Consider the following 12,503-nt stretch of genomic DNA (forward strand, 5'->3'; position numbering starts at 1 on the left):
TATTATGTTCCTTTAAGGGGAAGTTCAGCTGTTGTTTCTACTAGACTTGCGCATTTGTCGATTCCTTTGCTAGATGAATGTTGCTGGATATGGCCGCAAGAAGCAGCATTTGGCTCTTTTTAGCGCCGGATTTTTTTGTGGTACAGTGCAACACACAAAGATCTGTACAAATCCAGAGCTTTGTGTGTCACACTCTCATACAAATAATATCTGGCGCCGAAAAGAGTTGAATGCCATTTCCCGCTGCCAGTTTAGCAAAAGAATTGGCGATTGCATGTGTCTAGTCCAGGGCTTGACAAACTCAGGACCCAGGTTGCCATTGGATCCTAGAATTTTACCCCTGGCTCCTAACTTTTTGGGTTATTCTCCATATATCTGTATAGAAATACCACTGTCTGGCTCCTAAAAGTTGGTCTGGCTTCTAGATTTGTCAACCCCTGGTCTTGTCTCTACCACATGCAGATTTCCTAAGCCAGTGTATCATTTTCACATCAATTTATGTTTTTTTATATATATAGATCAATAGAAAGGAACCAAATAGAATGGCTGCAAGAAAAACACAAATATGATGAGAAACTATCAGAATTGGAGGTGAAGTACACTCAGGCAAAAGAAAAAATGCTTAGAGCTGCGGCTGCCCAGAAGAAGGTACATTTTATGTATTGCTGGCATTGCAAGTATTATTTATAATATAAAATGATTCTTTATAGATACTATGCTTTTGAATGTCACTTAAAGGGATGCTAGTGTAAATTATAGAATACTCTAATTCATTGAAGCATTTTATTCTAAGGGGTTAAACCCATAGTTGCTGTAGTGCTCAGGAGCTGCAATGCATTGCCACTTTTGGCCAGTGAGCCAATCATGAGCGGTAAACACAGAGTTGCCAATCACCTACCATGTATTGCTTGTGACTGGCTCCTGGTGCAGCAGATTAATGCGAATATAATTTCCAGAGCTAAATTACACGAAAAGGGGGCAAAATAAATCATGAAAATATATTGCAAAGTTGTTTTATTATACATAACTAAACATTTATATAAATCAAGGTGTTTACTGTCCCTTTTCTCTTGTAAGGTGTATCCAGTCCACGGGTTCATCTATTACTTGTGGGATATTCTCCTTCCCAACAGGAAGTTGCAAGAGGACACCCACAGCAGAGCTGTCTATATAGCTCCTCCCCTAACCCCCACCTCCAGTCATTCTCTTGCAACTCTCGACAAGATAGGAAGTATAAAGAGATATGTGGTGATTTAGTGTAGTTTTGCCTTCAATCAAGAGTTTGTTATTTCTCTTGTTAAGTGTATTCAGTCCACGGGTCATCCATTACTTATGGGATATATTCCCTTCCCAACAGGAAGTTGCAAGAGGATCACCCAAGCAGAGCTGCTATATAGCTCCTCCCCTCACATGTCATACCCAGTCATTCTCTTGCAACTCAACTAGATAGGAGGTTGCGGGAGGTCTGTGTTGTTTTTATACTTAGTTTATTTCTTCAATCAAAAGTTTGTTATTTTAAATGGCACCGGAGTGTGCTGTTTGTTCTCAGGCAGTATTTGGAAGAAGAATCTGCCTGCGTTTTCTATGATCTTAGCAGAAGTAACTAAGATCCACTGGCTGTTCTCGCACATTCTGAGGAGTGGGGTAACTTTCAGAAAGGGAATAGCGTGCAGGGCACCCTGCAAACAAGGTATGTGCAGTAAATTATTTTTCTAAGGAATGGAATTGACTAAGAAAATACTGCTGATACCGATGTAATGTAAGTAAAGCCTTTAATACAGTGAGAGTGACTGTTAGCAGGCTGATTTAATTATATAAAGTAAAAGTAATTTTCTAAGGAATGGAATTTGACTGAGAAAATGCTATTAATACTGAAGTGATGTTATAAGCCTTAAATGCAGCAGGAAGTCTGGTATCAGGCTTATCAATAAAGATACATATTCCTTAAAAAAAAGGATGTTTAAAACGATTTTGCTGGCATGTTTAATCGTTTTGTGAGGTACACTGGTGATAAAACTTATGGGGGCATAAATTTTTTCCACATGGCTGACCGGTATTTCTGCATAGAAACAGTTAACTGAAACTCCCAATGTTATAATATTGAGTAGGAGGGGCCTATTTTAGCGCTTTTTTGACGCAGTAAAAATTCAGGCTCAGTCTTCCAGCTTCTTCCTGCATGACCCAGGTCGTCTCCAGAGAGCTTAAGGGACTTCAAAAGTCATTTTGAGGGAGGTAATCAGTCACAGCAGACCTGTGACAGTGGTTTTGACTGTATTTCAAAAAACGTTTTTTTGTTTACTGCTTATAAAAAACCGTTTTGGATATTAAGGGGTTAATCATCCATTTGCAAGTGGGTGCAATGCTCTGCTAACTTATTACATACACTGTGAAAATTCGGTTGCTATAACTGATTGGTTTCATTGTTATTTAAACTGTGACAGTTTGTTGTGCTTCTTAAAGGCACAGTAGCGTTTTTCTATATTGCTTGTAAAATTATTTACAGTGTTTTCCAAGTCTGCTAGTCTTATTGCTAGTCTGTTTAAACATGTCTGACACAGATGAATCTGTTTGTTCACTATGTTTGAAGGCCAGTGTGGAGCCCCATAGAAATATGTGTACTAAATGTATTGATTTCACTTTAAATAATAAAGGTCAGTCTTTATCTATAAAGGAATTATCACCAGACAACGAGGGGGAAGTTATGCCGACTAACTCTCCTCACGTGTCAGTACCTTCGCCTCCCGCTCAGGAGGCGCGTGATATTGTGGCGCCAAGTGCATCAGAGAGGCCCATACAAATCACTTTACAAGACATGGCTACTATTATGAATAATACCCTGACAGAAGTATTATCTAATTTGCCAGAACTAAGAGGCAAGCGCTATTGCTCGGGATAAGAACAGAGCGCTCTGGTGCTATGAGAGCCATGTCCGATACTGCGTCACAGTTTGCAGAACATGAGGACGGAGAGCTTCATTCTGTGGGTGACGGTTCTGATCCAGGGAAACCGGATTCAGAAATCTCTAATTTTAAATTTAAGCTTGAGAACCTCCGTGTATTGCTAGGGGAGGTTTTAGCGGCTCTGAATAACTGTAACACAGTTGCAATTCCAGAGAAATTATGTAGGCTGGATAGATACTATGCAGTACCGGTGTGTACTTACGTTTTTCCTATACCTAAAAGGCTTACAGAGATTATTAGCAAGGAGTGGGATAGACCCGGTGTGCCCTTTTCCCCACCTCCTATATTTAGGAAAATGTTTCCAATAGACGCCACTACACGGGACTTATGGCAGACGGTCCCTAAGGTTGAGGGAGCCGTTTCTACTTTAGCTAAGCGTACCACTATCCCGGTGGAGGATAGTTGTGCTTTTTCGGATCCAATGGATAAAAAATTAGAGGGTTACCTTAAGAAAATGTTTGTTCAACAAGGTTTTATCTTACAGCCCCTTGCATGCATTGCACCTGTCACTGCTGCTGCGGCATTCTGGTTTGAGTCTCTAGAAGAGGCCATTCACTCAGCTCCATTGGATGAAATTATGGACAAGCTTAAAGCACTTAAGCTAGCTAATGCATTTGTTTCGGATGCCATTGTACATTTAACCAAACTAACGGCTAAGAACTCCGGATTCGCCATCCAGGCGCGCATAGCGCTATGGCTAAAATCCTGGTCAGCTGACGTGACTTCTAAATCTAAATTGCTGAATATTCCTTTCAAGGGGCAAACCTTATTCGGGCCCGGCTTGAAAGAAATTATCGCTGACATTACTGGAGGTAAGGGTCATACTCTTCCTCAGGACAGGGCCAAATCAAAGGCCGAACAGTCTAATTTTCGTGCCTTTCAAAACTTCAAGGCAGGAGCAACGTCAACTTCCTCCGCTCCAAAACAGGAAGGAACTGTTGCTCGTTACAGACAGGCCTGGAAAACTAACCAGTCCTGGAACAAGGGCAAGCAGGCCAGAAAACCTGCTACTGCCCCTAAGACAGCATGAAGGGATGGCCCCCTATCCGGAAACGGATCTAGTGGGGGGCAGACTTTCTCTCTTCGCCCAGGCGTGGGCAAGAGATGTCCAGGATCCCTGGGCGTTAGAGAACATATCTCAGGGATATCTTCTGGACTTCAAGGCTTCTCCTCCTCAAGGGAGATTTCATCTTTCAAGGTTATCAAAAAACCAGATAAAGAAAGAGGCATTCCTACGCTGCGTACAAGACCTCCTAGTAATGGGAGTGATCCATCCAGTTCCGCGGACGGAACAAGGACAGGGATTTTATTCAAATCTGTTTGTGGTTCCCAAGAAAGAGGGAACCTTCAGACCAATCTTGGATCTAAAGATCTTAAACAAATTCCTCAGAGTTCCATCTTTCAAAATGGAAACTATTCGGACCATCCTACCCATGATCCAAGAGGGTCAGTACATGACCACAGTGGACTTAAAGGATGCCTACCTTCACATACCGATTCACAAAGATCATCATCGGTTCCTAAGATTTGCCTTTCTAGACAGGCATTACCAATTTGTAGCTCTTCCCTTCGGATTGGCTACGGCCCCGAGAATCTTTACAAAGGTTCTGGTCTCTCTTCTGGCGGTTCTAAGACCGCGAGGCATAGCGGTGGCTCCGTATCTAGACGACATCCTGATACAGGCGTCAAGCTTTCAAATTGCCACGTCTCATACAGAGATAGTCCTGGCATTTCTAAGGTCGCATGGGTGGAAGGTGAATGTGGAAAAGAGTTCTCTATCACCACTCACAAGAGTCTCCTTCCTAGGGACTCTGATAGATTCTGTAGAGATGAAAATTTACCTGACGGATGCCAGGTTATCAAAACTTCTAAATGCTTGCCGTGTCCCTCATTCTGTTCCACGCCCGTCAGTGGCTCAGTGCATGGAAGTAATCGGCCTAATGGTAGCGGCAATGGACATAGTGCCATTTGCGCGCCTGCATCTCAGACCGCTGCAATTGTGCATGCTGGGTCAGTGGAATGGGGATTACTCAGATTTGTCCCCCCTACTAAATCTGGATCAAGAGACCAGAGATTCTCTTCTCTGGTGGCTATCTCGGGTCCATCTGTCAAAGGGTATGACCTTTCGCAGGCCAGATTGGGCGATTGTAACAACAGATGCCAGCCTTCTAGGCTGGGGCGCAGTCTGGAACTCCCTGAAGGCTCAGGGATTGTGGACTCAGGAGGAGAAACTCCTCCCAATAAATATTCTGGAGTTAAGAGCAATATTCAATGCTCTTCTTGCTTGGCCTCAGTTAGCAACACTGAGGTTCATCAGATTTCAGTCGGACAACATCACGACTGTGGCTTACATCAACCATCAAGGGGGAACCAGGAGTTCCCTAGCGATGTTAGAAGTCTCAAAGATAATTCGCTGGGCAGAGTCTCACTCTTGCCACTTGTCAGTGATCCACATCCCAGGCGTGGAGAACTGGGAGGCGGATTTTCTAAGTCGTCAGACTTTTCATCCGGGGGAGTGGGAACTCCATCCGGAGGTGTTTGCTCAACTGGTCCATCGTTGGAGCAAACCAGAACTGGATCTCATGGCGTCTCGCCAGAACGCCAAGCTTCCTCATTACAGGTCCAGGGAGCGACGCTGATAGATGCTCTAGCAGCTCCTTGGTTCTTCAACCTGGCTTATGTGTTTCCACCGTTTCCTCTGCTCCCTCGACTGATTGCCAAGATCAAACGGGAGAGAGCATCAGTGATTCTGATAGCGCCTGCGTGGCCACGCAGGACCTGGTATGCAGACCTAGGGGACATGTCGTCCTGTCCACCCTGGACTCTACCTTTGAGGCAAGACCTTCTAATACAAGGTCCTTTGAATCATCCAAATCTAATTTCTCTGAGACTGACTGCATGGAGATTGAACGCTTGATCCTATCAAAGCGTGGTTTCTCCGAGTCAGTTATTGATACCTTAATACAGGCACGAAAGCCTGTTACCAGGAAAATCTACCATAAGATATGGCGTAAATACCTGTATTGGTGCGAATCCAAGAGTTACTCATGGAGTAAGGTTAGGATTCCTAGGATATTGTCTTTTCTCCAAGAGGGTTTGGAAAAAGGCTTATCAGCTAGTTCTTTAAAGGGACAGATCTCTGCTCTGTCTATCCTTTTGCACAAGCGTCTGGCAGAAGTTCCAGACGTCCAGGCTTTTTGTCAGGCTCTGGTTAGGATTAAGCCTGTGTTTAAAACTGTTGCTCCTCCGTGGAGCTTAAACTTGGTTCTGAAAGTTCTTCAAGGAGTTCCGTTTGAACCCCTTCATTCCATTGATATTAAACTTTTATCTTGGAAAGTTCTGTTTTTGATGGCTATCTCCTCGGCTCGAAGAGTCTCGGAGTTATCCGCCCTACATTGTGATTCTCCTTATCTAATTTTCCATTCAGACAAGGTAGTTCTGCGTACTAAACCTGGGTTTTTACCTAAGGTAGTTTCTAACAGGAATATCAATCAGGAGATTGTTGTTCCATCATTATGTCCTAATCCTTCTTCAAAGAAGGAACGACTTTTGCATAATCTGGACGTAGTCCGTGCCCTAAAATTCTATTTACAGGCAACTAAAGATTTTCGTCAAACTTCTTCCCTGTTTGTCGTTTACTCTGGACAGAGGAAAGGTCAGAAAGCTTCGGCAACCTCTCTCTCCTTTTGGCTTCGTAGCATAATACGTTTAGCCTATGAGACTGCTGGACAGCAGCCCCCTGAAAGATTTACAGTTCATTCCACTAGAGCTGTGGCTTCCACCTGGGCCTTTAAGAATGCGGCCTCTATTGAACAGATTTGCAAGGCTGCGACTTGGTCTTCGCTTCACACCTTTTCAAAATTTTACAAATTTGACACTTTTGCTTCTTCGGAGGCTGTTTTTGGGAGAAAGGTTCTACAGGCAGTGGTTCCTTCCGTTTAAGGTCCTGCCTTGTCCCTCCCATCATCCGTGCACTTTAGCTTTGGTATTGGTATCCCATAAGTAATGGATGACCCGTGGACTGAATACACTTAACAAGAGAAAACATAATTTATGCTTACCTGATAAATTTATTTCTCTTGTAGTGTAGTCAGTCCACGGCCCGCCCTGTCTTTTTTAAGGCAGATCTAAATTTTAATTAAAACTCCAGTCACCACTGCACCCTATGGTTTCTCCTTTCTCGTCTTGTTTCGGTCGAATGACTGGATATGACATGTGAGGGGAGGAGCTATATAGCAGCTCTGCTTGGGTGATCCTCTTGCAACTTCCTGTTGGGAAGGGAATATATCCCATAAGTAATGGATGACCCGAGGACTCAATACACTACAAGAGAAATAAATTTATCAGGTAAGCATAAATTATGTTTTTCAAACGGTACCGGCGTTGTACTGTTTTACTCTCAGGCAGAAATTAGAAGAAGAGTTCTGCCTGGAGGTTGATGATCTTAGCGGTTTGTAACTAAGGTCCATTACTGTCCTCACACATAACTGAAGAGTATGGGATAACTTCAGTTGGGGAAACGGTCTGCAGATTACCTGCTTTGAGGTATGTTCAGTATTTTTATTTCTAGAGAGAGAGATAAGTTCTAGAAAATGCTGACAGATCCTTGTGTATATGGAGGTAAGCTAGATGCAGTGATTGTATAATGACTGGGATCATGCTTACAAAGTGGGATAATGCTCATGTTAATGCTCATAAGTGGTGACAAAACGTTTACATGTTGCACAAATGGGACGTTTTTTTCTCTGAGGTGATAAGTCTTTAGTTGGGGCCTAATTTTCCACATGGCATAGTCAAATACTCCTAGGAGTATTTCCTTAAGGCCCCTCTGACATTGAGTACATGGTGGGAGGGGCCTGTTTTAGCGCTTCTGTTGCGCAGTTTCTTTCAGACTGAGACATCCAGCTTCCCTAGAGGAGTCCTATTGCATCTGAGGACCACTATAGAGGGCTTATTTCTTCCCTAATCGTATTTGAGGGCAGGTAGGAGCAACAGCAGAGCTGTGGCAAGGTGTAACTGTCTTTTAACGGTGGTTGACATTTTTTTTAATCCAGTTTGGGGGCTAAGGGGTTAATCATTTATTTGCAAGTGGGTGCAATGTTGCTTTAGTCCCTTACTCACACTGTAAAAATTTCGAAGTCTTTACTACATTTTAACACTGTTTTGCAGTTTAAGTGTTAGTTTTTTTCTCTTAAAGGCACAGTACCGTTTTTGTTTAATTGCTGTTTCACATTTATTAAAGTGTTTTCCAAGCTTGCTGGTGTCATTGCTAGTCTGTTTAAACATGTCTGACATAGAGGAGACTCCTTGTTCAATATGTTTAGAGGCCATTGTGGAACCCCCTCTTAGAATGTGTACCAAATGTACTGAAGTATCTATAAACTATAAAGACCATATCATGGTTTTTAAAGATTTATCACCAGTGAATTCCCAGACTGAAAAAAGGGAGGTTATGCCATCTAGCTCTCCCCATGTGTCAGAACCTATAACTCCCGCCCAAGTGACGCCAAGTACATCTAGCGCGTCTAATTCTTTTACTTTACAGGACATGGCGGCAGTTATGACTAATACCCTTACAGAGGTATTGTCCAAACTGCCAGGGTTACAAGGAAAGCGAGACAGCTCTGGGGCTAGAACAAATACAGAGCTTTCTGACGCTTTAATAACTGTGTCCGATATACCCTCACTAGGCTCCGAAGCCGGTGCAAGGGAGTTTCTATCTGAGGGTGACATTTCAGATTCAGGGAAGGCTTTACTTCAGTCTGATTCTGAAATGACAGCGTTTAAATTTAAGCTCGAACACCTACGCTTATTACTCATGGAGGTTTTAGCGACTCTGGATGACTGTGACCCCATTGTGGTTCCAGAGAAATTGTGTAAAATGGACAAATACTTTGCAGTGCCTGTTTACACTGATGTGTTTCCAGTCCCTAAGAGGTTTTTGGAAATTATTACTAAGGAATGGGATAGACCAGGTGTTCCGTTCTCTCCCCCTCCTGATTTTAAAAAGATGTTTCCCATAGATGTCGCCATACGGGACTCGTGGCAGACGTCCCTAAGGTGGAGGGAGCTGTTTCTACCCTAGCTAAGCGTACAACTATCCCTGTCAAGGACAGTTGTGCTTTCCTAGATCCTATGGATAAAAAATTGGACGGTCTCCTTAAGAAAATTTTTATACATCAAGGTTTTATTCTCCAGCCTCTTGCATGCATTGCTCCAGTTACTGCTGCTGCGGCTTTTTGGTTTGAGTCTCTTGAGGAGGCTCTACAGGTGGAGACCCCGTTAGATGATATCTTAGACAGGATTAAAGCTCTTAAGTTAGCTAATTCCTTTATTTCTGACGCCGTTTTTCATTTAACCAAGCTAACGGCTAAGAATTCAGGTTTTGCCATTCTGGCACGTAGGGCGCTATGGCTTAAGTCCTGGTCAGGACGTTACTTCAAAGTCTAAGCTTCTTAACATCCCCTTCAAAGGACAGACCCTATTCGGGCCCGGCCTGAAGGAGATCATCTCTGACATTACCGGAGGAAAAGGTCAAGCCCTTCCTCAGGATAGGTCCAATAAATTAAGGACCAAACAAAATAATTTTCGTTCCTTTTGAAACTTCAAGGGTGGCGCAGCTTCGACTTCCTCTAATGCAAAGCAAGAGGGAAATTTCGCCCAGTCCAAACCAGTCTGGAGACCTAACCAGACTTGGAACAAAGGGAAGCAGGCCAAAAAGCCTGCTACCGCCTAAGACAGCATGAAGGAGTAGCCCCCGATCCGGGACCGGATCTAGTCGGGGGCAGACTTTCTCTCTTCGCCCAGGCTTGGGCAAGAGACGTCCAGGATCCCTGGGCGCTAGAGATTGTTTCCCAGGGATATCTTCTGGAATTTAAAGGTTTATCTCCAAAGGGGAGATTTCATCTCTCACAACTATCTGCAAACCAGATAAAGAGAGAGGCATTCTTACGTTGCGTTCAAGACCTATTGGTTTTGGGAGTGATCCACCCAGTTCCAAGAGAGGAACAGGGGCAGGGTTTCTATTCAAACCTGTTTATAGTTCCCAAAAAAGAGGGAACTTTCAGACCAATCTTGGATCTCAAGATCCTAAACAAATTTCTCAGGGTCCCATCCTTCATGATGGAGACAATCCGAACCATACTCCCTATGATCCAGGAGGCGCAATATATGACTACCGTGGACTTAAAGGATGCTTATCTCCACATTCCGATTCACAGAAAGCATCATCAGTTCCTAAGGTTCGCCTTCCTAGACAGGCATTACCAGTTGGTGGCTCTTCCCTTCGGGTTAGCCACGGCGCCAAGAGTCTTTACGAAGGTTCTAGGGTCCCTTCTGGCGGTTCCATACGGACATTGTTCTGGCCTTTCTCACGGGTGGAAAGTGAACAGAGAAAAGAGTTCTCTCTCTCCTCTCACAAGAGTTTCCTTCCTAGGAACTATAATAGATTCAGTAGAAATGAAAATTTTTCTGACAGAGGTCAGGATATCAAAGCTTCTAGCTTCCTGCCGTGTTCTTCATTCCACTTCTCGGCCATCAGTGGCTCAGTGTATGGAAATGATCGGCCTAATGGTGGCGGCAATGGACATAGTTCCGTTTGCCCGCCTACATCTCAGACCACTGCAACTTTGCATGCTCAATCAGTGGAATGGGGACTACACAGATTTGTCTCCTCTGTTAAATCTGGATCAAGAGACCAGGGATTCTCTTCTCTGGTGGTTATCTCGGGTCCATCTGTCCAGGGGAATGAGTTTCCGCAGGCCAGAGTGGACTATAGTGACGACAGATGCCAGCTTTCTGGGCTGGGGCGCAGTCTGGAACTCCCTGAAGGCTCAGGGTTCGTGGACTCAGGAGGAAGCCCTCCTTCCGATAAACATTCTGGAACTTAGAGCGATATTCAATGATCTTCAATCCTGGCCTCAGCTAGCTGCGGTCAGATTCATCAGATTTCAGTCGGACAATATCACGACTGTAGCCTATATCAACCATCAGGGGGGAACAAGAAGCCCCCTGGCAATGATGGAGGTTTCCAGGATAATTCTGTGGGCAGAGGTTCACTCTTGCCATCTCTCAGCTATCCATATCCCAGGAGTAGAGAACTGGGAGGCTGACTTTCTAAGTCGGCAGACTTTTCATCCAGGGAAGTGGGAGCTCCATCCGGAGGTATTTGCCCAGCTGATTCAACTATGGGGCAAACCAGAACTGGATCTGATGGCGTCTTGTCAGAACGCCAAGCTTCCTTGTTACGGGTCCAGGTCAAGGGATCCCCATGCAGCACTGATAGATGCTCTAGCAGTGCCCTGGTCCTTCAACCTGGCTTATGTGTTTCCACCATTTCCTCTCCTCCCTCGTCTGATTGCCAAGATCAAGCAGGAGAGAGCTTCAGTGATTTTGATAGCACCTGCGTGGCCACGCAGGACTTGGTATGCAGATCTGGTGGACATGTCATCCTTTCCACCATGGACTCTGCCGCTGAGGCAGGACCTTCTACTCCAAGGTCCATTCAAACATCCAAATCTAATTTCTCTGCGTCTGACTGCTTGGAGATTGAACGCTTGATTTTATCAAAACGTGGTTTCTCCGATTCGGTCATTGATACCTTGATTCAGGCTCGAAAGCCTGTCATCAGGAAAATGTATCATATGATATGGTGTAAATATCTTCATTGGTGTGAATCCAAGGGTTACTCATGGAGTAAGGTCAGGATTCCTAGGATTTTATCTTTTCTCCAAGAAGGATTGGAAAAGGGATTATCAGCTAGTTCCTTAAAGGGACAGATCTCTGCTCTGTCTATTCTTTTACACAAGCGTCTGGCTGATGTTCCAAACGTTCACGCGTTTTGTCAGGCTTTAGTTAGAATCAAGCCTGTGTTTAAACCTGTTGCTCCGCCATGGAGTTTAAATTTAGTTCTTAAAGTTCTTCAAGGGGTTCCGTTTGAACCTCTTCATTCCATAGATATCAAGCTTTTATCTTGGAAAGTTCTGTTCTTAGTAGCTATTTCTTCAGCTCGAAGAGTTTCTGAGCTATCTGCCTTACAGTGTGATTCCCCTTATCTGATCTTCCATGCAGATAAAGTAGCTTTGCGTACCAAACCTGGGTTTCTTCCTAAGGTAGTATCTAATAAGAATATCAATCAGGAAATTGTTGTTCCGTCACTGTGTCCTAATCCTTCTTCAAAGAAGGAACGTCTGTTACACAATCTTGACGTGGTTCGTGCTTTAAAGTTTTATTTACAAGCTACTAAGGATTTTCGTCAAACATCTGCATTGTTTGTTGTCTACTCTGGGAAGAGGAGAGGCCAAAAGGCTTCTGCAACTTCTCTTTCCTTTTGGCTGAGAAGCATAATCTGGTTAGCTTATGAGACTGCTGGCCAGCAGCCTTTTGAAAGAATTACAGCTCATTCTACTAGAGCGGTGGCTTCCACTTGGGCTTTTAAACATGAGGCCTCTGTTGAACAGATTTGTAAGGCGGCGACTTGGTCTTCGCTTCATACTTTTTCTAAATTCTACATATTTGATACTTTTGCTTCCTCGGAGGCTATTT

At 43.9% G+C, this 12,503-nt stretch overlaps 1 protein-coding gene across 1 annotated transcript in view; it reads left to right on the forward strand.

Moving 5' to 3' along the window:
* Positions 1-12,503, forward strand: part of CEP83 (centrosomal protein 83) — a 116,250-nt gene that overhangs the window by 65,526 nt on the left and 38,221 nt on the right. Inside the window, exon 13 of the mRNA XM_053696198.1 lies at positions 519-648. Within this exon, the coding sequence (XP_053552173.1) occupies positions 519-648 (130 nt within the window). The remainder of the gene's footprint in view (positions 1-518; positions 649-12,503) is intronic.

Source organism: Bombina bombina, chromosome 12 (genome assembly GCF_027579735.1).
Source record: "Bombina bombina isolate aBomBom1 chromosome 12, aBomBom1.pri, whole genome shotgun sequence".
NCBI lineage: Eukaryota > Metazoa > Chordata > Amphibia > Anura > Bombinatoridae > Bombina > Bombina bombina.